Raw genomic sequence first — 26594 nt, 5'->3', positions numbered from 1 at the left:
AAAAGGCATCCTGTTAAAGGTTAGCGGTGATCAATAGATATTTATGGTTTTATGGTGGCTATTCCGTGAAGAAGCAGATAAGACTGATGATCACATCCTGGGCCATAAATCTAGCCTTAGTAAATTTTAAAAAACTGAAATCATTTCAAGAATCTTTTCTGATCACAATACAGTAAGATTAGATGTAAACTACAGGAAAAAAAAAAAACAAACTATTAAAAACATGAACATATGGAGACTAAACAACACACTTCTGAATAATCAACAGATCATGGAAGAAATCAAAAGGAAATGGAAATATGCATAAAAACAAATGAAAATGGAAACACAACAATCTGAAACCAATGGAATTCAGTAAAAGCAATACTAAGAGCAATACAAAGTTCATAGCAATAGAAGCCTACCTCAAGAAACAAGAGAAACATCAAATAAACAACCTAACTCTACACCTAACGCAACTAGAAAAAGAAGAAAAGAAAAATCCCAAAGTTAGTAGAAGGAATGAAATCATAAAAATGAGAGTAGAAATAAATGAAAAGACATGAAAGAGACTATAGCAAAAATCAACAAAACTAAAAGCTGGTTCTTTGAGAAGATAAATAAAATAGACAAACCATTAGCCAGACTCATCAAAAAAAGGTGGGGGGGAGAAGAATCAAATCAATAAAATTAGAAATGAAAATGAAGAAATCACAACAGACAACACAGAAATACAAAAGATCATAAGAGACCACTATGAGCAATTATATGCCCCCAAAATGGACAATTTGGAAGAAATGGACAAAGTTCACTTCCAGAACTGAACCAGGAAAAGTAGAAAATCTTAACAGACTCATCTCAAGGATGGAAATCGAAACTGAATAAAAAATCTTCCAACAAACAAAAGCCCAGGACCAGAAGGCTTCACAGGTGAAATCTACCAAAAATTTAGAGAAGCGCTGACACATATCCTACTCAAACTCTTCCAGGAAACTGCAGAGGAAGGTAAACTTCCAAACTCATTCTATGAGGCCACCGTCACCCTGATATCAAAGCCAGACAAAGATGCCACAAAAAAGAGAAACCTACAGGCCAATATCACTGATGAACATATGTGCAAAAATCCTCAACAAAATTCTAGCAAACACAATCCAACAACACATTAAAAAGATCATACATACATCATGACCAAGTGGGCTTTATCCGAGATGCAAAGATTCTTCAATATCCTCAATTCAATCAATGTGATACACCATATTAACAAATTGAAGGATAAAAACCATATGATTATCTCAATAGATGCAGAGAAAGCCTTTGACAAAATTCAACACTGATTTACGATAAAAACTTTCCAGAAAGCAGGCAAAGAAGGAACATACCACAACATAATAGAAGCCATATACGACAAACCCATAGCAAACATTATCCTCAGTGGCGAAAAATTGAAAGCATTTCCCCTAAAATTAGGAATAAGACAAGGGTGCCCACTTTCACCATACTATCCAACATAGTTTTGGAAGTCCTAGCCACAGCAATCAGAGAAGAAAACGAAATAAAAGGAATCCAGATTGGAAAAGAAGTAAACTCTCACTGTTTGCAGATGACCTGATCCTCTACATAGAAAACCCTAAAGACTCTACCAGAAAATTACTAGAGCTAATCAATGAAAATAGTAAAGTTGCAGGATATAAAATTAATACACAGAACTCCCTTGCATTTCTATATACTAACAATGAAAAAACAGAAAGAAATTAAGGAAACAATGCCATTCACCATTGCAATGTAAAGAATAAAATACTTAGGAAAAAATTTACCTAAAGAAATGAAAGACCTACATGTAGAAAACTATAAAACACTGATGAAAGAAATCAAAGATGACACAAATAGATGGAGACATATACCATGTTCATGGATTGGAAGAATCAATATAGTGAAAATGAGTTTACTACTCAAAGCAATCTATAGATTCAATGCAATCCCTACAGAGTCACCAATGGCATTTTTCACAGAACTTGAACAAATAATTTCACAATTTGTATGGAAACACAAAAAAACTTTCGATAGCAAAATCAATCTTGAGAAAGAAGAATGGAACTGGAGGAATCAACCTTCCTGACTTCAGACTATACCACAAAGCTACAGTTATCAAGATGGTATGGTACAGGCACAAAGACAGAAATATAGATCAATGGAACATAGAAAGCTCAGAGATATATCCACGCACCTATGGACGCCTTATCTTTGACAAAGGAGGCAAAAATATACAATGGAGAAAAGGCAATCTCTTTAACAAGTGGTGCTGGGAAAACTGGTCAACCACCTGTAAAACAATGAAACTAGAACACTTTCTAACATACATAAAAATAAACTCAAAATGGTCTAAAGATTTAAATGTAAGACCAGAAACTATAAACCTCTTACAGGAAAACAGGCAGAACATTCTCCGACATAAATCACAGCAAGATCCTCTATGACCCACTTTCCAGAGTAATGGAAATAAAAACAAAAACAAACAAGTGGGACCTAATTAAACTTTTTTGCACAACAAAGTAAACTGTAATTAAGGTGAAAGGCAGCCTTCAGAATGGGAGAACATAATAGCAAATGAAACAACTGACAAAGAATTAATATCCAAAATATACAAACAGCTCATGCAGCTCAATACCAGAAAAATAAACTAATCAATCAAAAAGTGGGCCAAAAAACTAAACAGACATTTCTCCAAAGAGATATACAGATGGCTAACAAACAATGAGAAGATGCTCAACATCACTCATTATCAGAGAAATGCAAATCAAAACCACAATGAGGTACCATCTCATGCCAGTCAGAATGGCTGCTATCAAAAAGTAAACAAACAATAACTGCTGGAAAGGGTGTGGAGAAAAGGAAACCCTCTTACACTGTTGGTGGGAATGCAAACTAGTACAGCCACTATGGAGAACAGTGCGGAGATTCCTTAAAAAACTGGAAATAGAACTGCCATAAGACCCAGCAATCCCACTGCTGGGCATACACACCAAGGAAACCAGAATTGAAATAGACAGATGTACCCCAACGTTCATTGCAGCACTGTTTACAATAGCTAGGACGTGGAAGCAACCTAGATGCCCATCAGCACACGAATGGATAAGGAAGTAGTGGCACATAAACACAATGGAATATTATTCAGCTATAAAAAAGAACACATTTGAGTCAGTTCTAATAAGGTGGATAAAACTGGAGCCTATTACATAGAGTGAAGTATATCAGAAACAGAAACACCAATACAGCATATTATACATATATATGGAATTTAGAAAGATGGTGATGACCCTATATGCAAGACAGCAAGAGACACAGATGGAAAGAATAGACTTTTGGACTCTGTGGGAGAAGAGGAGGGTGGGATGATTTGCGAATAGCACTGAGACATGTATATTACCATATATAAAATAGATGACCAGTGCAAACTGTTGCATGAATAGGGCACTCAAAGCTGGTGCTCTGGGACAACCCAGAGTGATGGGGTAGAGACGGAGGTAGGAAGGGGGCTCAGGAATGGGGGGACACATGTACACCCATGGCTGATTCATGTTGATGAATGGCAAAAAAAATCACAATATTGTAAAGCAATTAGCCTCCAATTAAAGTAAATTAAACAAAAAAACAAACAAACAATAAAACTAGGATCACAGCATCTGTTCCTATCACTTCCTGGCAAATAGAAGGGAAAAAGTAGAAGTAGTGATAGATTTTACTTTTTGGGGCTCCCAAATCACTGCAGATGTTGATTGCAGCCATGATATTCAGACACTTGTGCCTTGGAAAGATCGCCATAGAAACCTAGATTAAATATTAAAAAGCAGAGACATCACTTTGCTGACAAAGTTACATATAGTTAATGCTATGGTATTCCCAGTAATCATGTACAGATGCGAGAATTTGTCCATAAAGAAGGCTGAGTGCTGAAGAATTTATGCTTTTGAATTGTGGTGCTCGAGAAAACTCTTGAGAGTTCCTTGCACTACAAAGAGATCAAACCAGTCAATCCTAAAGGACATCAACCCTGAATATTCATTGGAAGGACTGTTGCTAAAGGTGAAGTTCCCAAACTTTGGTCACCTGATGTGAAGAGCTAACTCATTAGAAAAGACCTTGATGCTGCAAAAGATTAAGGGCAGGAGAAGACAGGGACGACAGAGGAAAAGATGTTTAGATAGCATCACTGACTCAATGGCTATGAATTTGGGAGAATGAATGAATCTGGGAGACAGTGGAGGACAGATGTACCTGGCATGCTGCAGTCCATGGGGTCACAAAGAGTCAGACATGACTTAGCAACTGAACAATGACAACAAGGCTTGCTGCGGATCAGTTGCCTCAGAAACAGGATTAAATTAAGTCCCTTTGAAATACTGTATGGTGGTTTTTTCTAAGCATCTACCTGGATGGGATAAATCTATAAATGAAAGACCTAGAAGTTGACAATTATATTAAAACTTTGCACATTATACTAAACATTCCTCATGAATTTGCCTCCAACAGGTCTGCCTACTCAACTGAAGTAAATGGTATTTTCATTATGGCTGGAAAGGAGTCAATGTACTTGTTTTATTTTATAGCATAGGCATTTAGTATATATGTATTGAGAACTGGAACCCAAGTCCATCCCTATGTACAACCCTATGTTCAATTACAAATTAGAAGCAAAGAGCTAAGAGTTTCCATCAGGTCTAAATAGTTGTAGATAATAAAGGAAAGATGATTTTACTACTAAAGATTCTTAAGAATATTCATTGCCCCCGTTCAGCAGGAAGTAGACACAACTGTCTTTATCCCTTTTCTCATGGGAATGGATGCTGATTAGGGAATTTTAATGGGTAAGAAACTGTATTCTGTTACAAGTTAATCACTAACTAACTAATGCTGCCTATAAGGTTAAATTATACATAATGGCCCATCTCTTGGAACCCTGTCTTGCAGTAAGCTAAAATACCTCTGTTTAGCTCAGAGGAAACACTGTAACCAGGCCCACCTGTGAATGACTGAAGGAAGGAAGAAATTAAAACATCCTCTCAAGAGTCTGACCAGAACCTGGGGGTTTTTGACTTTACTCCCTATCCTTTTAGTATAGAAGAAACTTGAATTCTAATTCAGGCAACACTGCTTTTTTGGGACATGAGCCCAGCATCTTCTTGGTCTGCTGGCTTTCCTTGCCCCAACAACTCATCTCCTGATTTGCTGGCCTGTTGTGGGGTGAGCAGTACAAGGTTGGACTGGGTAACACAGACTCTGGTGAAAGATGATGATGGGTCTGGGGGCAGGTTCTCTGATATAGAGGATTTCCTGACTTCTTCAAAAGGCCACATATTCTGCCCTTCTTCTGTCATCTGGCTGCTTTCAGATGATATGATTCGTTTCCTGCACTGTGTAAAGTATCCTTTCTGAGTAGTGATTTCCTCCATCAATGGCTTCTGGGAAATTAAACAGTTTTTCATTCAGAAGAGCCTGGGGACTCCTGATACAAACCTCAGCAAATACCTTATTCAGAAACAAGATTTTATGTTCTCCAGCAATAACTGTTCATTTGTCTTGTAGGTTAACAACTACTTCCCATCATTTCATCAGCAACCTTGATACATCTATAAGTTTACTAAAATCTTTCCATCAAATGCAGTTAAAGGAGTGAACTGATGTACACAATATTCTGAGTTTCAAAATTAAATAGATATAAATAATCCCTGAACAAACAATGGGGCAAACCTAATGAATGGGTACCATTTTAAGTTTTGGTTATTCTTGAATTTATGCATTCATTCCAATTTTACAATCAGTTTGAACAGTTCTATGGTAAGTCATATTGAAATTTAAAAAACACGATTAAGCTAAATTCTTTACAATATTACTTCTTCCCGTTCATAACTTAAGTAATAGAGAGGACCATCACAGTTTTCTTTCATGTTCTTCAATTACATTTTCAGTTCTCCAGTAAGACCTTAGAATACGTTAGGCTTCTTTCCTCAGTAACTTTTAAAAAAATTGCTGCTGTGGATGGTATTCACTTCCATACCATAGAATTTCCTAATATTGCTATTATATGTTTGTATACAGTGTGTTAGTCACTCAGTTATTTATACTTTGTGACCCATGGACTATAGCCCATTAGGCTCCTCTGTTCATGTATGTTGATGCTATATTTAGTCACCAGAACTGTCTTCATTGGTTCTGACAGCTTATCAGTTGACTGTCCTAAATCTTCTAGGTAGATCATATTTCTTACAAATGAGATTTATTCCCATTTCCCTGTATCTGTATCACTACTCTTTCTTGTTTTACTGCATTGGCTAAGAACTCCAAAACCATTGTTGTCTAGAAGTAGTAAAGGATAGCCTTATTTGATCTCTGACAAGAATGTGTCTAATATTTTACCCTGGAATATGTTTATTTTTAACAAGTTCAGAAATTTCTAGTTTGATAAATTATTTTTAATAAAAAATAATGTGCTAAACAAGATTTACTGCAGTTTAAAATGACTCCTCTTGAGGACCTCGTAATTAAAGAGAAACATGAAACGAATCAATGTTATTTGTTTTCAGCCTGCTCAACTGTATTATATTGGCACCATTCCTTCTCAACCCCCCACCTATACTAATTTATATCATCCTACATGTTTTCCCCTTACTTTACTATTTTAATGCATGGCTCTGTCAACTACCACAAATCTTTAATAAAAAAAAGATGAAGTATAAATGAAAACTTTAAGAGAGATGTGACTTCAGCTGGATTTAAAATTAAGAATAAGAAACGCAATGTGGACCTGAAAATACTGGTAGGTCTTTGTGTGATTTCCTGATAACTAATGAATTTATTATTAAAAGGTGTAACACTGTGGTTAGTAAGTCTCTTGGGTGGCTATGTGCATCAAGTCTTAGAAGACACCTGAAGTTTAAAAAGTTAAAATTCTGTGTATCCTCAGGAATCTAGTCCAGAGGAAATCCAGTAGTTAAGTAAGGCCTGCTTCTAGTTACATTGGCCTAGAGCATGGCTCAGAGGTAAAGAATCTGCTTGCCAATTCAAGAGATGCAAGAGACTCGGGTTTGATCTCTGGGTTGGGAATATCCCCTGGAACAGGAAATGGTAACCCACTCCAGTATCCTTGCCTGGAAAATTCCATAGACAGAGGAGCCTGGCAGGCTACGTCCATGAAGTTGCAAAGAGTCAGACATGACTGAACAACTGAACATGAGCATGATACTAACATCGTTAGGCTTAATTATCTGTCATAAGTAGCCATTAGTAAATATTTTCATTTCATACAATGAAGAGAAACCTAGGAGCTATTAACATTTTGAGTAACAGGTGGTTAATAAGTTTGTTGAATGCACACCCAGGTTGTTTCAAATTCCTTTTGGAAGGCATCAAGGAAAAATGATTACAAGACTTCCCTGGTGATTGAGTGCAGAACCTTAACCACTGTATGCTGTGAGACACAGCCAAAAAAAAAGTTATAGTTGAGTGATCAAGCTAAAAAATAACTATACCTCCCAACACAATTGTAATATATAAGACCCATAATTTGTGATTTTATTATGTGTCAGGCCTTTAACTATGATATAAATATTTCTATAGTTTAGATAAAGGTCTGAATTCCCCTGCTTTTGAGGCTCAAGAAATGGTTTTCTTTTTTCTTTAATCTAGGTTAAGTTATCTAGTCTCCGTATGACTTGACACCATTCGACAACCACCCTTTCACAGAGACAGACAAATCTTTAGTAGAAGTTAAATTTATAAACATTTAAGATAATTTGAGAAATACACAGCTTAAAAGATAACCAGTGTGGTATGTTGTAACTAAGGAAAAAAACCCCATAATTCCTGGTTATATTACTGTTCTGGCTCATCAGAATTCACAGCATCTGTGGGGTTCTCTCATGGTGAATGAGGTCAAGAAAACGTAATAGAAGGTGCTCCAGGCTGACACACTTCTTCATCATACAAATCTTCTGGTAGCTCCTTTTCGTCCTCATCAGGGAAATATGTTGGAAATGGTAGATTTTTACAGAAATCCTTATATGCAGGCAGTATAGAATCTTTGATCTGGGGGGTGGGGGAAGCAAAGATCTTATTAATAAGTTATTTAAAGATGGTCTGGTTTACTTATTCATAATCCTAGAATATCTGTTCTCTCATTTTGTTTTTCTTTGTTTTTTGTTTCTACATTTTCTAATGTGAATAATATAGCTGTTATACACTGAGTTCCTCTTACTTTATATATATGTATATGTATATTTATTCCAATAAACTTAACTAATCCAATGACACAGAAACATAGACTTCCTCAAGTTAATCAACTACTTCATGAGAATCCCATGGATAGAGGAGGCTGGTGGGCTACAATCCATAGAATTGCAGAGTCGGACACAACTGAAGTGACTGAGCACAAATGCACACAAGTGCTGAGAACCATCTTATGGGAAAAAAATGAACTGAACCAACTTTTTTGCCAACCAACATTATTATTATTCTATATTCTACCATAGAATTTTTTGAGCTCAGATTAAAGAAAATAAAATTTATCCAGTACTTTTGTTAGTCTTAATTCTAAAAAATAACCCCAAAGTCTAACACATAATCCCAAATAACAAGTTTTATTAAGGAAATTAGCATATATTTAACAAGTAGTGTTCTCTCTGAGTAGCTAAGGATAGAGTAGTATTTAACAAAAACAATAATAAACCCATAGTCTCTAAATTAGCTCTATTAACTAATCTTTATATTCTAAAAATATTCTAGTTACATTTGTGAATTCACAAACTGAGGAATAGTACAGATATTGATATGATCTAAAATGTGGTTACATTTTTGGAAAATATTATTGGATTCTTTAAAGCTTCTGACTCATTCCACAACCTCCATTCAGAGATAAATAAAAGTTACATGTTAATTATACACACAGATTAAAATAAGACATTTTGGCAATAAGAAATGAATAATTTGGTTGACGTTAGTACACAGCTGCTAGGAATAGCAAAGTACAGGGAAACATCTATATTCATTTCTCTTATTAAAATTGTTAGAAATTATCAGTCAGTTGCCCAAAAGGAAACACTTGTTTTAATTTTTTTTCCAATTCACCAGTCCTGGGTTCAACTTTAACTTGGAAAAAAAAAGTTATTCTTACCAGTTAAACTGTCTCAGAATTTATAAAAGAAAACCAAGCAAATACACAATAAAGCGAACAACAAAACTTTCTGTGGCAACTTACTGCAAGATATTGAGTATACTTCCTTTTGCCATACAGTAGGTCCTTGTTGGTTATCTGTTTTGATATTTAGTAGTCTACATCTGCTAGCTCCAAACTACTAATTTATCCCTCTCCTACTCGTTTCCCCTTTGGTAACCACAAGTTTGTGTTCTATGTTTGTGAGTCTATTTCTGTTTTTGTAAATAAGTTCATTTATATAATATTTTTAGATGCCACATATAAGTGACATATGATATTTCTCTTTGTTTGACTTAGTATGGTAATCTCTAGGTTCATCCATGTTGCTGCAAATGGCATTTTCTTTTTTTATAGCTGAGTAATATTCCACTGTGGGCTTCCCAGGTGGTACAGTGGTAAAGAATTCTCCTGTCAATGCAGGAGACACAGATTTGATCCCAGGACTGGGAAGATCCCCTGGAGTAGGAAATGGCAACCCACTCCAGTATTCTTGCCTGGAAAACGCCATGGACAGAGGAGCCTGGTGGGTTATAGTCCACGGGGTTGCAAAGAGTTGGACATGACCGAGTAACTGAGTGCATGCACACACACACACAAATTTTCCACTGTATAAATGTACCACGGATTCTTTATATCTTTTTCTATGTACATTTAGGTTGTTTCCATGTCTTGGCTACTGTAAATAGGGTTGTGATGAACAATGGCAAGCATGTACCTCTTTGAATTATCATTTTCTCTGGTTATACATCCAGCAGTCAGACTGCTGGGCTATATGGTAACTCAAATTTTTAGTTTAAGGAATTTCCATACTGTTTCCTATAGTAGCTGCACCAATTTACATTCCCACCAACAGTGTAGGAGGGTTCCCTTATCTCCATACCAACTCCAGCATTTATTACTGACAGACATTTTAATGGTGGTCATTCTGACTGGTATGAGGTGATTTTCTTACTGTAGTTTTGATTTGCATTTCCCTACTAATTAACAATGTTGAGCTTTTTTTTTTTTCATATGCCTTTTAGCTAACTGTATGTCTTCTTTGGAGAAATGCCTACTTAGATCTTTTGCCTGTTATTTGATTGGGCTGTTCGTTTTTTTGAAGTTGAGCTGTATGAACTGTTTATATATTTTGGAAATTATTCTCTGTTGGTAGCATCATTTGCTAATATTTTCTTCCATTCTCCAGGTTGTTTTTTCACTTTGTTTATGGCTTCCTTTGTTGTGAAAAGCTTTTAAGTTTCATTAGGTTCCATTTGTTTATTTTTGTATCTCCATTACTCTATGAGATGGATCAAAAAAGATATTGCTGTGATTTATGTCAGAGAGTTTTGCCTCTTTTCCTCTAAAAGTTTATAGCATCCCATATTATTTTTAGATCTTTAATCCAATTCATTTCTGTAAATGGTGTTAGAGAATGCTCTAATCTTATTCATGCAATTGTCCAGTTCTACCAGCACTACTTATTGAAAAGACTATCTTTCTCCATTGTATATTATTGTCTCTTTTATGTAGGTTAGCTGACCATAGGTGTGTGCCTTTATTTTGGGGCTTTCTGTCCTACTCTGTTGATCTATACGTGTCTTTGTGCCAGTACCAAACTGTTTGGATTACTGTAACTTTGTAGTATAAAGTCAGGTAACCTGATTCCCTCAGCTCTGTACTTTTTTCTTAAGATTGAATTTGCCTATACTGGATTTTGTGTTTCCATACAAAATTTAAAATTTCTTTTCTAGTTCTGTGAAAAATGTCATTGTAGATTTCATAGGAATACACTGAGTCTATAGATTGCCTTGGACAGTATGATCATTTTAATAATGTTGATACCTCCAATCCAAGAACACGGTGTATCTTTTCATCTGTTTGTGTCTTCTTCAATTTTCTTCATCAGCATCTCAATTTTCTGAGTATAGGTATTTTGCCTCCTTAAGTAGGTTTGTTCCTAAGTATTTTATTCTTTTTGATGTGATGATAAATGGGATTATTTCTATAATTTTATCATTTGATTTTTGTTATTAGTGTGAAGAAGTACAACAGACTTCTGTGTATTAATTTTGTATCTTGCAATTTTACTAAATTCATTGACGAGATCTAGTAGTTTTCTGATAGCATCTTCAGGATTTTCTATGTACAGTCTCATTTCATCTGCAAACAGTGACAATTTTATTACATCTTTTGCAATCTGGATTCTTTTTCTTCTGATTGCTGTGGCCAGAAGTTCCAAAACTATGTTGAATAGAAGTGGCAAGACTGGGTACTTGTCTTCTGCCTGATCTTAGAGGAAATGCTTTCAGCTTTTTGCTGTTGATTATGATGCTAGCTGTGGGTTTGTCATATGTGGCCTTTATTATGTTGAGGCAGGTTCCCTCAATGGCTGCTTTCTGGAGAGTTTTTACCATAAATGGATGTTGAATTTTATCAAAAGCTTTTTCTGCATGTATTGAGATGACCATATTGTTTTTATTCTTCAACTTGTTAATGTGCTGTATGATACTAATTGATTTGCAGATACTGAAAAATCATTGCGATAAATCCCACTTGATTGTGGTGTATGATCCTTTTAATGTATTTTTGGATTCAGCTGGCTAGATTTTTTTTTTTTTTAATTTTATGTGGGAGTTTTACACCTATGATCATCAGTGATATTGGCCTGTAATTTTCTTTTTTTGTAATTATCTTTGACTTTGGTATCAGGGTGATGGTGCATGTGTGCTAAGTTGTTTCACTCATCTCAGACTCTGTATGACCCTATGGACTTGTAGCCTGCCAGGCTCCTCTGTCTATGGAATTCTCCAGTCAAGAGTACTGGAGTGGGTTGCCATGTCCTTCTCCAGGGGATCTTCCCAACCCAGGGACTGAACCTGCGTCTCATGTCTCCTGCACTGGCAGGTTGGTTCTTTACCACTAGCACCACCTGGGAAGCCCAGGGTGATGGTAGCTTCAAAGAATGAGTTCAGAAGTGCTCCTTCCTCTGCAATTTTCTGAAACTCCTTCAGAAGGATAGGTGTTAACTCTTCTTTAAATGTTTGATAGAATTTTTCTGTGAAGTTATCTGGTTCTGGACTTCTGTCTGTTCAGTTTTAAAATTACTGCTTCAATTTCAATACTGGTAATTGGTCTGTTCATATTTTCTGTTTCTTCCTTGCTTAGTCTTGGGAGACTGCACCTTCTTAAGAATTTGTCCATTTCTTCCAGGTTCTCCATTTTATGGTTACATACTTGCTTGTGGTGGTGGTGGTTTAGTCACTAATTCGTGTCCAACTCTTGCGACCCCATGGACGCACACCAGGCTCCCTGTCCATGGGATTCTGCAGGCCAGAATACTCCAGTGGGTTGCCATTTACTTCTGTAATACTTGCTTGTAGCAGCCTCTTATGATCTTTTGTATTTCTGTGGTATAGGCTTTAACTTTTGCTTTTTCATTTCTGAGTTGGGTCCTTCTCCGTTTTTTTTTCCATAGTGAATCTAGCTAAAAGTTTATCAATTTTATCTTTTTAAGAATCAGCTTTTAGTTTCATTGATCTTTTCTACCTTTTTTTGTTTTTAGTGTCTATTTCATTTATCTCTGCTCTGACCGTCATGATTTCTTACTTTCTACTAACTTTGGATTTCAATTTTTTTTCTTTCTCTAGTTGCTTTAGGTGTAAAGCTATGTCGATATTTTTCCTATTTCCTACAGCAAGTTTGTACCGCTATAGATTTCCTTCTTAGAACTGCTTTTGTTCAATAGGTTTTCAATTATTGTGATTTCATTTTCATTTTTCTCTAGGTATTTTTTTATTTCTTCAGTGACCCATTGGTCGTTTAGTAGCGTACTATTTAGCTTTCACGTGTTTCTGTTTTTTTATTTTTTTCTTGTGGTTGTTTTCTTTTTCATTGTCTGTACCAAACAGCTTGTGGGATATTAGTTCCATGGCCAAGGAATGAATCCACATCCTCAGCAGAGAAAGTACTGAGTCCTATCCACTGGGTCACTAGGGAATTCCCTGGTTGCTTTCTAATCTCATAGCATTGTGATCAGAAAAGATGCTTGATGCAATTTCTTAAAGTTTTCTTAACTTTACCAAGGCTTGCTTTGTGACCCAACACATGACCAAGCCTGAAGAATGTTACATGTGCCCTTGACACGTATATTTCCACCTGGTCTAGTGTGTCATTTAAGGCCTGTGTTTCCTTAGTGATTTTTCTGTCTGGATGATCTGTCCATTGATGTAAGTGGGGCATTAAAGTTCCCCACTAGTATTACTGTAAATTTCCACTTTTATGTCTATTAATATCTGTCTTACTTGTTGCGGTGATCCTATGTTGGGAGTGTATATACTCGTGATTGTTACATGTTCTTTGTTTGACGATTATGTAATGTCCTTCTTGTCTCTTTCAACATTTATTTTTAAAAGTGGTCTTATATGAATATTGCTACTCCAGCTTTCTTTTAATTTCCATTTACATGGATTGACTTTTTCCATCCTACTGCTTTCAGTTTGTATGTCTCTAGAACTGAAGTGGGTCTCCTCTAGACAACACATTTACATGTCTAGTTTCTGTATCCATTTAGCCAGTCTACGCCTTCTGATTAGAGCAATTAACCCCCTTCAGTTCAGTTCAGTCGCTCAGTTGTGTCTGACTCTTTGTGACCTCATGGACTGCAGCACACCAGGCATCACTGTCCATCACCAACTCCTGGAGCTTACACAAACTCATGTCCATTGAGTCGGTGATGTCAACAACAATCTCATCCTCTGTCATCCCCTTCCCCTCCTGTCTTCAATCTTTCCCAGCATCAGGGTCTTTTCGCATCAGGTGGCCAAAGTATTGGAGTTTCAGCTTCAATGTCAGTCCTTCCAATGAATATTCAGGACTGATTTTTTTTAGAATGGACTGGTTGGATCTCCTTGCAGTTCAAGGGACTCTCAAGAGTCTTCTCCAACACCACAGTTCAAAAGCATCAATTTTTCGGTGCTCAGCTTTCTTTATGGTCCAACTCTCATATCCACATGTGACTACTGGAAAAACCACAGCTTTGACTAGACCTTTGTTGGCAAAGTAATGTCTCTGCTTTTTAATATGCTGTCTAGGTTGGTCATAGCTTTTCTTCCAAGAAGCAAGTATCTTTTAATTTCATGGCTGCAGTCACCATCTGCAGTGATTTGGGAGCCCCCAAAATAAAGTCTCTCACTGTTTCCCTTGGTTCCCCATCTATTTGCCATGAAGTAATGGGACCAGATGCCATGATCTTAGTTTTCTGAATGTTGAGCTTTAAGCCAACTTTTTCACTCTCTTCTTTTACTTTCATCAAGAGGCTCTTTAGTTCTTCACTTTCTGCTATAAGTGTGGTGTCATCTGCATATCTGAGGTTATTGATATTTCTCCCAGCAATCCTGATTAGAGAACTTCCTTTAGGATTTGCTATAAAGCTGGTTTGATGCTGAAATGAAATCTGTATCTTTTGCTTGTTGGTAAAACTTCTGAGTTCTCCATTAAATTTGAATGAGAGTCTTGCTGGCTATTCTTGGTTGTAGATTTTTTCATCACTTTAACTATATTATGCCATTCTTTTCTGGCCTGCAGAATTTCTGTTCAAAAATTAGCAGACAGTCTTATGGGAGTTCCCTTGTATGTTATAGTGTTTCCCTTGTAGCTGTTAATATTTTATCTATCTTTAATTATTGTCAATTTGATTCTTATGTGTCCTGGTGTGTCCCCTCTTTTGGTTAATCCTATATGAGACTTTCTTCACCTCCTGGACTTGGGTGATTGTTTCCTTTCCCAGGTTATAGAAAATTTCAGCTATTATCTCTTCAAATATTTTCTCATGCCCTTTCACTCTTCTATGATCCCTATAATAAGAATGTTAGTGTGCCTGATGTTGGATCAAAGGTCTCTTCAATTGTCCTCATTATTCACCTCTGTTTGCTGGTTTTCTATTTTCTGATTCTGTTAAAAACTTTTAACTTCTTGCTCTGCATATCCATTCTTTTTCTAAGTTCTTGGATCATCTTTTAATCATTACTTTGAACTCCTTGAACACAATGCCTAAACTTCACTTCACTTAGTTGTTCTTCAGGGGTTTTATCTTGTTCCTCCATCTGAAACATACTCCTCTGTTGCCTCATTTGTCTAAATTTCTACTTGTATTTTTATGTGTGTGGTAGGTTAGTTAGGTTTCTCAGTCTTGGAGAAGTGACCCTCTATATGCGATGCCCTGTGTATACCAGCAGTACACTCCTAGCTTTATCATCGAAGGCTCAGGGACCAGTTGGTCCCAGCGGGTGGTCTGATTTGTTTGCAGACTCAGTTCCATAGGCTGTGTGATTTAGTTTTCTTGTTACTGGTATCTGTCCCCTGCCGAATGGGGCTGCTCTATAAACTTGTGCAGGCTTCTTGGAGGGAGAGGGGTTGGTGTCTGCTCACTGATGGGTAGAGCTGGTTCTTGGCCCTCTGGTAGGTAGGTCTGTGTCAAGAGGTGTGTCCAAGGGTGGCTATGGGCTCAGGAAGTCTTTAGACAGCCTGTCTGTTGATGGATGCAGCTATGTCTTTGCCCACTTGGTTGCTTGGCCCCCAGGTGTCCTGGCATTGGAGCCTACAGGCTGTTGGGTGGGGCCAGGTCTTTGTACTAAAGACCCAAGCAAGACATCAGCCTCCAATGAGAGTTCATGATGAATATTCCCTAATAATCTGCCACTGGTTTTCACATCCCCAGGTTGAACCACAGCTGCCTGACAACTTCCAGGAAATCCTCCAAGACCACCACGTAGGTCTGACCCAGGCTCCTATGAAATCACTGCTTTTGCCATGGTTCCAGGTGCATATAAGATTTTGCATGTTCCCTTTAAGAATAAGGTCTCTGCTTCCCCCAGTTCTGTGGAGCTCCTGCTATCAAGCTCTGCTGGCCTTCAAAGCCAAATGCTCTCTCTGGGAGCTTCTCTTTCTGAAGGCCTGACAGGGGAGGCCTGACATTAGGTTCAGAACTCACTCCTGTGGGAGAACTTCTGTGATATACTCATTCTCCAGTTTGTGGGTAGCCAGGTGGTAAGGATTTGATTATATCACAAGTGCACTCTCTACCATCTCATTGTGGTTTCTTCTTTATATCATCAGATGTAGAGTATCTTTTTTGGGAGGTTCCAGCCTTTTTTTTTTTAATTGATGGTTGGTCAGCAGTTAGCTGTGATTTTGGTATGCTCATAAGAGGTGAACTCAAGGTCCCTCTACTCCACTATCTTTTGCCAAAGTTGCTGGTACATGTTTTTGTGTACTGAATCTTACCACTGGCTTTATTATTTCCCTGCCTTCAGGACTCTCTCTTCCATTCTTTTATATTTATGTATAATGGCAAACCAGTTCAAATCCTTTTTAGGAAAGCTGGAGATAGAACACACACACGAAACAGGCAAAAATAAACAGGAAAATAAACTCACATTATAAATCAGGATATAGGGACAAGCACACATGCATAGTAAGTATATTATATTGTAAAAAACTGTTCTTTAGGCTCTCTTAATACATTTAGTGAATTCCAACAACAAAAAGCTTACATTAATTAAACAGGTTTCATTATCCCTAAGATACTTACTAACTTTAGAATGAAAAAAAAAAAGTTACTGGCAGCCTAGTACTCTGTATTCTGATGGAGCCAAAAGCTCCAGTGGAGTGAGTGGATTAATGAGGCTGCCAGTCCAGCAAGAAGAGCCTCAACCCCCAAGGACAAGGGGCTTATTCACCTGCTATGGAATCATTGGGAAGAATGGACAAAGTGGGGTGAATATTTTCAGAAGATTTACCAAACTTTTGACCTTTAAAGCACAAGCCCACAAAACACTCCCCTAAACCCACACTTTAACATTTGGGATGGACATTTAAGGTTATAAAAGACAGTTAAAGGATAGTATATTTCAAAGACTTTTTTCAAGATCAGTTCTGTTATCAAAATCTGTTTGTTGGAAATATATTCACTCATGTGTCAATACTTCAAAGTGGCCAGACATTTCTCTGATGGTACAGTTTCTCAAAATGTATTTGGATTCCTGTTTTGGAATTGCCTTCAGTGTACTTTCTGAACATCTTTAGAGGTAGCAAGCCACCAGTCATTAAGTGGATTGAGTTTTTGGAGGCAATCTTTGTTGAAGTGGATGGAAAATCTAAGTAGTAAGTGTTGTTGATTCCAAATTGTTTATAACAACCAGATCTGGACCCTGCACATATGGTATTTCAAGGTAGTTGACCTATTCATCCTTGTTGGTGTCAAGGACAATACTGAGGTAAACCTGACCAGCTCTTAGCTGGAAGCTAGCCTAGAACTGTATGCAGCAAATGGAGAGAAAAGGAGGATTTGGTAATGTTTAAAATTTCATCTGCTATCCAGTATAATTTATTATGAAAAATGATCATTTTCCTTTTTTCTCTTTTATTAGGTTGTGATATTTAAAATGATGTACTAAAATCTGGAGATAGAAATGCATTGAATTCTGAGGCCAAAATGTTAGGAGAAGCACAATGACAATCTGCTGGCTTCCAGTACCAGTATGACTTGGGTGACCTGGAGCTTGGAAGCACTTAAACCTAAAAACCTGAAAACCAAAAAAAAAAAAAAAACAACAAAAAAAAAACCCAAACAAACAAAAAGCAAAAACCCGCCCAAATCTTGCAATAATCAATCAAATGCATTTTTTTTTCCTTAAAAAAAAAAAATGAGAATTCAATCAAAGAAGTGAAGAGTTCCAGAAAAGTGAAAGTGTTAGTCACTTAGTCGTGCCCAGCTCTTTGTGACCTTATGGACTGCAGCCTGCCAGGCTCCTCCGTCCATGGGATTCTCTAGGCAAGAATACTGGAGTGGGTTGCCATGCCCTCCTCCAGGGATCTTTCCAACCCAGGGATTGAACACAAGGTGCCTGCATTGCAGGTGGATTCTTTACCATCTGAGCCGCCTGAGAAGCCAGAAAGTGAATTTTAATTACTGTAAGACTGAAACAAATTTGGTACCTTATGCTAGTAATGCAACCTACTTGACCTGACTGGAAAAATCTGGGATTTAAGTTTCAGCCTATTTTGTTGTTCTTGTTAGAAAATTAATGAAGAGCCTATTTCTGGGAACTACAGATACACTTCTACTACAAGTTGATTTTTCAGAATGGATGATTCAAAATTCAAAAGTGATCTCTCATTTTGTATTATGTTGACTTAAATTCCAGGTTGAATATTTATTTTGTTTTTATTTGATGGAAAAAAAAAGTCTCTAAGAGCTTAAGAACTTTTTTCAAGTCTATCTAGTATGATATGTTTTCTTCTCTTCATGTTTGAACACAAAAATGCGTTTTCAAGGAAAAGACAGAGCAATGCTAGTGATAATAATAAATCTCTCAAAATGTCCACTTCAAACCATCTTTTTTGTTGACTATCATTTAACTTTCACCTCACATAATTCCAGTTCCCATGTCAAAGTACTCTTAAAAAATGAAAAAGTTTTTGGAAGGACAGAGATACATTGGTATTTTTTATAAGTAGTTTTGCTAATAACCTTTTTGTATTTCTAAAGAGCCTCTTAATAGACCTACCCTTTGTGTGGGTCTATGGTTTTAGAGACATAACCTATAGGTTATTTTATGCAATTTTCTCACTCAGGTGCTACTACTTAAGTAGAAAAATTAGCAAAGAACACGTGGGGCAACAGCTACTTATTTTCAAGTCACACATGGGTAAGAAGAGAACTTATGGCACACATCCACATCTCTGAACAAGAGAAAATAAGGACAGTTATACATACCTTTACTAAGCAGTTTCTGTGTCCAGGTACAGAACCATTGACATAGATTATATTGTGCTTTGTGTTTATTCGCCACACCTAAAGTAGAAATAAAATCAAACTTTAAGAGTTGAAAGTATGAGAATATACTTGCATTAATACAAACAAAAGCTGAGGCTATAAGTAGCCTGGAGTCAGAATCATGTTAGCAACTCAAAATATTCAATAAGAATAAAAATTTCAAATCCTATGGATGACTTGTGTTATAATACCACAACACATGTCTCATATAAGTGGTAGAAAACTCTCATTTTAAATATAAATGTGACTGAGCAATCAAGACTACTAGGATATCTCAATATTCTGCTGGCACCATTAAGAGTAACAAGTGGAAATTCAAGTTTATTTTTAGTTAATATGAGTTTGCAACTAGAAACTGGGGAGACATCATCTCTCTGGGTCTAATTTTTTAAAAAAGTGTGCTGAGCCGATGGCCTTCAAACAGATCTTTACACAGGGAAAACATTTACACAAGTGAGAATAGTCAAGAAATAGTACTGAGAAAGGGGTTGGGGGAAAATCCAGTTTGACCCACACCTCATGGGTAAATGTTAAATACTAGGGAAACTGAAATCTCTCCTGTCCCACACATGCATACACAAAAAGAAAATACACACAGTAGATACAAATAGATGTCTGTGTAAAAAGAAGAGTGAAAAAGTTGACTTAAAACTCAACACTAAGAAAATGAAGATCAAGGCATCCGGTCCCATCACTTCATGGCAAATACATGAGGAAACAATGGAAATAGTGAGAGACTATTTTCTTGGGCTCCAAAATTACTGCAGATGGTGACTGCAGCCATGAAATTAAAAGATGCTAGCTCCTTGGAAGAAAAGCTATGACCAACCTACACAGCATATTAAAAAGCAGATTTGTTGACAAAGGTCGATCTAGTCCAAGATATGGTTTTTCTAATAGTATGTATGGATGTGAGAGTTGGACTATAAAGAAAGCTGAGCACTGAAGAATTGATGCTTTTGACCTGTGGTGTTGGAGAAGACTTTTCAGAGTCTCTTGGACTGCAAGGAGATCTAACCAGTCCATCCTAAAGGAAATCAGTCCTGAATATTCATTGGAAGGACTGATGCTGAAGCTGAAACTCCAATATTTTGGCCACCTGATGTGAAGAACTGACTCACTGGAAAAGACCTTGATGCTGGGAAAGAGTGAAGGTGGGAAGAGAAGGGGACAACAGAGGATGAGATGGTTGGATGGCATCACCAACTTGATAGACATAAGTTTGAGTAAGCTCTGGGAGCTGGTGATAGACAGGGAAGCCTGGCATGCTGCAGTTCATGGGGTCACAAAGAGTTGGACACGACTGAGAGACTGAACTGAACTGGCACATATAAAAGTACCAGAAGAAGAAAAATAATCTTATATTTAATTATATGAAATTTAAAAAACTTCTGCTGGTTAAAGTTTATAAATAACATATATGTAGAAGAAGAATGAAAGAATGTGCACCAAAATGTTACCAATGATTATCTTCAGAGGTGTTTCTTTTGAATGGCTTATTTTCTTCTTTGTACTTTCTATGTGTTTCATACATATACACAGATTAGTTGTTTTAACAAAAATATAATTATATGGCACCTATTATCTACAAATCATTTTCACTTAGATATTACATATATTCCTCAAGTTCAAAGAGAGTGAATTTAACTCCCCCCTTTTAAATATATAATTACTTTACAACAATGGATGCAGAGCACAATGCTTTTTTAGTACTTTTTCCCCTAACTTGATTGTCTCTATTGTCTCCCTCTCTTTTCCTCACCCACATCCACCCACACATTTGACATTTAATCAAAAATAATCTGGTATATAACCATCTACTCTGTGTTTACATGGCATGGCAACATATATGTAGGGAGCTTATGTTTATTATAAGAGTATTACATATAATGTTCTGAATATTTATTTTTTCACATAACACCTTGTGGAAATCTTCCAGGTCAAATAATAGATAATTAACTTTTTCTTTTTAATGAGTGCATTTTCCATGGCTTGGATGTTAAATGAATATATTTGATAGCAACTCCAACGCATGCACACACACACACACGCACACACACAGCTCATGTAGCCCCACCCCTCGATAACTGTAAAACCATACACTGACACATGTTAAAATACATATACTGTTACATTTGCATTTAGGCATTAATTTATTCCTAAAAATAGTCACTCCAGAAACTTACTTTTAGTCCAAATGCTGTCCTATCCACATTCCCCAATTGTCCAGGCATTTTAGTTCCAGGCCAGACTCTGGCAACATCCTAAAGAAGAGAACCCAAATTAGCACTTTCCAAGTAGTGCCTCTCAATTTCAAACAGTACCAATCAAATCAAAATGCAAATAAGAAATAAGTCATAAAAATATTCCACGCCCTCTCCCCCATTTTGCTAGGTCCCAGTAAAAAACTAAACATGGATTTAGTCACATTTACCCCTAGAAAATTCCCTTTCTAAATTAGATTAGAACAATAAAAACAGAGACTGAGAACATCTTTAGGAGAAAACTTCAGTAACAAGACAGCAGCAAACAAGGTGTTAAGAAGGACATACAAACACATCTCACTATCATTCAAAGAAAAAATGTGGACTGCCTGGCCTGTTTTCATGAATCTTCTGTAACTGACTTGAACTCCATCCATCCACTGCAGCTGGAATGGTCCTACTCTCCCAGCCCTGCTTTTGATGTTACTATCTTTCTGCAGAGTGACTGAAGGACAGACTCAGTCATCTCCAACAGTGAGAAACTTGGCTTCCATCATCAATATATTTATTCATCTGGTCAATCCTATAGTTCACAGAAAATTATCTCAGAATGGCTAATTAACACTACTTCAAAAAACATAATTAGAACTCAATACTTGCACAAAGAACATTTTAAATTTAGTTTCTGGGTATACAGCCAACAACTGTGTTCACAAGTTACTTGAGTTAGTCCACTCCAGTCCTCCACTTTAGTGAGAGTCTGTTACTCATCTGAAATGGGTTCATTTTCTAATTATATTCCATTATGGATCCCTCCACCCCTGTTTTTATTTTACTTTGAATATGTAAAACATTAACATGGTTCCAAAGTAAAAAGTGTAATAAAAAAATACATCTTCAGCATCACTCCTGCCACTACTGAGTTCTTCAACACTGTTCTAACTCATAATTAGTAGATAATCAATCCCATTAGTTTCTGGTTTATCTTTTCTGTCCTTCTTTTTGCAAAAATAAGCAGGTAATGTGTGCATTTGTTATATCCTGGAAATCATGTCATTGTTTCACAATGACCTTGCTGTTTGTTTTTCAGCAGCATAGTATTCCACTATACCTGGGAGTTCAGATGAGTTCATCCAAACTCCCAGGTATGGACATTTATGCTTATAAATTAAAAATAATGTTACAGTGACTAATTTTGTACAACTGCATCTTTATATTTTTGGGAGAATATCTTCAGGGTAAATTCTGAGAAGTAGGATTGCTGTGTCAAAAGCAAATACATGGGTAGTTTGTTAGATATCACCACATTTCCCCCCATAAAGAATACACTCTTTTATATTTCCATCAGCAATGGATGAGAGAACATCCTTGTCAAGAGAGTGGAAAAAATTAAACAGCTTGACAGCACAATCTGCTAGGTGAGAAATTAACTCAAGAGTGTTTTTAAACTGCATCTCTCTTATAAGAAGTAGAATACATTGCATCCTTATAAGAAGTAGAATTGACCTTGCATCCTCTGATGCTCCAAAGAGTAACATTCCTGCAGGTTCTTTAGGCTATACCTTTGGGAGGTGTTCACTAGGGCTGAATTAGTAGTAGGAAACTCCTTCTCTCCTTCCTATGCCCCTATTGTCTATTTCTCATTTCTTTCTCTACTACTTTCCCCTTTATCATTATATTGTCCTTGACAACTTTTACCAATGGTCTCTTTTAAGGCAGAAACAAACCTGTTAAGGAACCAGTGAGGCCAGATGGAAGAGCACTGATTCCTGATCACTTTAGCAGACTTCAGAGTATAGCATGGGAGGCAGAGATGGGAAAGAAAGTAGGCAGACAGTACTGAAAACATTGGCTGTAAGTACATAGGATATAACCAGATAATTCACATCTGGCTTTGGAAAATAATAAAGGCCAGAACCCATGGAAGTGTGACTTTTACTAGGACCCACCTGAAATAATATTCAAATTATGTGACTTGATCCCAAAGACAGACCAAAGCACCATATACACAAAAGCTGAATGTTCACCACTAAAAAGAGGATCACTAAGTTATACTTACACCAGTTGAAATAGCTCCAGGCCTCCTGTGGGTTTTTGTTTGACCATGAGTAGCCGGCTGGCCTTTAAATCCCCATCTTTTCATGACACCTTGAAAACCTTTACCAATACTGAGCAAGATAAATGGGTTACAATTTACATAATGAAGAGAGGTAAAATATCCCCAACCGCATACTTTGACAGTATTTTAGAGTTTCAGCAAAGTTCCTTATCTAAATAACTAGAAAAAGCCATATAAGCAAAATTGCAAAAGAACATGCCTTTATCTTTCTCCTGATTACACCACTTCCTGGAGTCTCATTCTATATAAAGACTGTAAGACAACAGCAAGTTAAGCAGAAGTTCTATCATCCTAATCCTATGTAACAACACAGTAAAAGTGGGACATTTTAGAAGTTCATTGCAAGAGATGCAGCAGGCAACCATTAGGATCCCCACCTCCTATAAAGCAACTGTACTCCAATAAAAATTAAAAAAGCAAAACAAAACAAAAAAATCCTCGACCTCCCAGTATGCATGCCCCTGTATGATCAATCACCTCCCCTTGAGTCTGTGTAGACCAGCAACTCACCTCTGAGCAATAAACTATGGCAGAAGTGATAAACATCACTTCTGACTCTACATTACAAAGAGACTGGCTTCATCTCTGTGCTCTCGGCTCTGAAAGAAGCCAGGTGCCATAACATAAGCTATCCTATTGAGAGTCATGCAGCACAGATTTCTGTAGCCAACAACTGTGGGCCTGATGCTCACCAGTGGCCACATTAATGAGCTTGTAGGCAATTCTCCCCAAGCTGAACTTGGAGATGACTGCAGTCTTGAGTGATGCGTCAGCTGCAGCTTCCTGAGAGACCCTGAGCCAGAGACACCCAGCTAAGCTGTACTGGGAGTCATGATCACAGAAACGGTGAGGTAATAAATGCTTATTGTTTCAGGCAATTGTGTTTTAAAACTCCAGGCAGGAATATACAATAGAACATGAAATAAAATATTAATAATGCCCTAAATGCTCAGCAAGATGAGAAGTTGGATCTTGGCTTCAAGGTCTGAATCAGAAGCCAATGGAGAAATAAAATCAGACACTAACAATTTCTTAAAAGTCTAATATTTCAATTTTTAAACAAAACCATTCTATTTTCAAATTCTGCTAACTAGAGAAACATCATGCAATGTAGAAAGAAACAATATTAAGTTTCAAAAAGTATTAAAGTTTGTCTCTGATTGTCAAATATATCAGGACGAATGATACAAAGAAATGCCTAGAATGAGCTGTAAGACTCTATCAGGTATATTTTATAGACCCTTAAGATAAAAACAATTTCTCTACCTTTCATTAGATATTAATAATATGTCAACCTTTTTAAATGTTATGTTCCCTTAATTTAACAAAGCTATCACTAAATAAATAATCATCACAGAGTAACAAATTGAAGTAAATAAGCTCACCTGACTAAGATGACTTGTTTTAGACAAATGAAGATGATATCAACATAAAAACAATACAAATATGTATAGGATATAACAGCTGAATATTATCAAATCACAGGTCAAAGCTATTTGTATATGAATAATTTAAATGTAGCTTTTTTACACATTAATCAACTAACACATCACTTATGGTATACACTGACCAGCATACTTTGTTTTATTGGGCTCCACAGATACTGTGGATTTTACAATTTGAAAGGCTTGTGGCAACCTTGTGTGATCAGATGATGGTTTCTTTTTAAAAAGCCATGAAGTATTTTTAAATTAAGGTACATACATTGTTTTTATAGACATAATGCTATTGCACACTTAACAGACTATAATACAGCGTAAACATAACTTCTACATGCACTAAGAAACGAAAAAATCTGTTTGACTTGCTTTACCACAGTGGTCTGGAACTGAACTGTAATATATCCAAGGCGTGCCTGTACATAATTCTTTTTGGCCTCAAGAACTCAAAATAATGCTTACCACTGATCCAAGAGGTAAAGTAGAAATTTAATAAATTTTAATATTCACTGAAAGTCACCATAAACTTTGGAAGATTAGCATCTAGAAAGTAAATAAGATATTTTACTGCAGTTTTGCTTCAGAAACTTAACACTGAATTTTAGAATGTATTTGAAAAATAAATGCTTTGCAATTTAAAAATAGAAAAGTACCTAAAAAGCCACTTGAACTTATGATACTGTTCAGCAAATAACACTTTAAAGAAAAAAAGGGAAGGGAGTGGCAATGCCAAATCTACAGTGAGCACGGTTTCAAAACACTAACAGTGGTCATTCTTGGTAGAAAGTTTGTTGGTATCTTCTGAGTTCTCAAACTGATTCAGCCCCTGCTTACAGAGAGAGCATGCAAGTGTGCACTGGTTAAAAAAAAAAAAAAAACAAAAAACATTCTGGGTAAATTTCAGAAGATAATTTAGCTCATTTTACCAGCAGATGATTACAAAATCAAAGTGGTATCCTGAAAGTGTTAATTACTGTCAGCTAATTACAGACTGTTTTTCAATCTAGTTCTAGAACACATCATGTTGTTATACTGTGTACAATGGGAGCCTCTTCAATAAATAACCTTTAAACAAAAGGATAAGACACACATGATGTGACAGATCACTGGCTGAATTGAGACGGTAGAGAACAAAAGGCACCTGTTGCTCCAGGGTGGGGGGTGGGGGTGCAGAACAGGTGTCTATTCCTTTGTTTCTCTCAGTTGTCACCCAACTGGAGAACAAAAACAAAACAAAAGCAGGAAATGAAGGAATATACACTTAGTATACCCATGCACAGTTCCAACATAGGATTTTCACAGGTCGCATAAAATAAAACCTTCATCTCACTAAAAGGGATACAAAATACATAATATGCTTTCATCTCACCCACCCCTTTTTTGCTGCCATTTTTAATGACAGCGGAATAAATGAAATAAAGGAAAATTCAAATCAGCTAAGAACACAACGTTAAGGTCCAAATCTAGTGAAACAGATATGAAAATTAGGAAAACAAAAAGTGTACTTATTTCAGCATTCATACTTGCGAAAACAAAATGTAAAAAAATCTCAGAGATACAATTTAAATTTAGACTTTATTGTCCTTGTTTCTTGGTGTTTTTCCTCACTATACTTTAAGTTCATGAAGCACAGGGATTGTGCAGCATCTAAAAGTAGACCCAGCAATATCACTTCTGGGCATACACACTGAGGAAACCAGATCTGAAAGAGACACATGCACCCCAATGTTCATCGCAGCACTGTTTATAATAGCCAGGACATGGAAGCAACCTAGATGCCCATCAGCAGATGAATGATAAGGAGCTGTGGTACATATACACCATGAATTTA

General features: G+C 36.5%; 1 protein-coding gene across 1 annotated transcript in view; it reads right to left on the bottom strand.

Moving 5' to 3' along the window:
- Window positions 1-6389: 6389 nt before the first annotated feature.
- MRPL3 (mitochondrial ribosomal protein L3) overlaps window positions 6390-26594 on the bottom strand; it is a 50881-nt gene continuing 30676 nt past the window's right edge. Inside the window, exons 7-10 of the mRNA XM_043474410.1 lie at window positions 23265-23373; window positions 21188-21265; window positions 18942-19019; window positions 6390-8058 (exon numbers count right to left, since the gene is read on the bottom strand). Of these exons, the coding sequence (XP_043330345.1) occupies window positions 7906-8058; window positions 18942-19019; window positions 21188-21265; window positions 23265-23373 (418 nt within the window). The 3' untranslated portion in view covers window positions 6390-7905. The remainder of the gene's footprint in view (window positions 8059-18941; window positions 19020-21187; window positions 21266-23264; window positions 23374-26594) is intronic.

The sequence above is a fragment of the Cervus canadensis genome, chromosome 7 (assembly GCF_019320065.1).
Source record: "Cervus canadensis isolate Bull #8, Minnesota chromosome 7, ASM1932006v1, whole genome shotgun sequence".
Lineage (NCBI taxonomy): Eukaryota > Metazoa > Chordata > Mammalia > Artiodactyla > Cervidae > Cervus > Cervus canadensis.
Note: the sequence above shows the minus strand (reverse complement) of the source record. Positions and strands in the feature narration are given on the sequence as shown.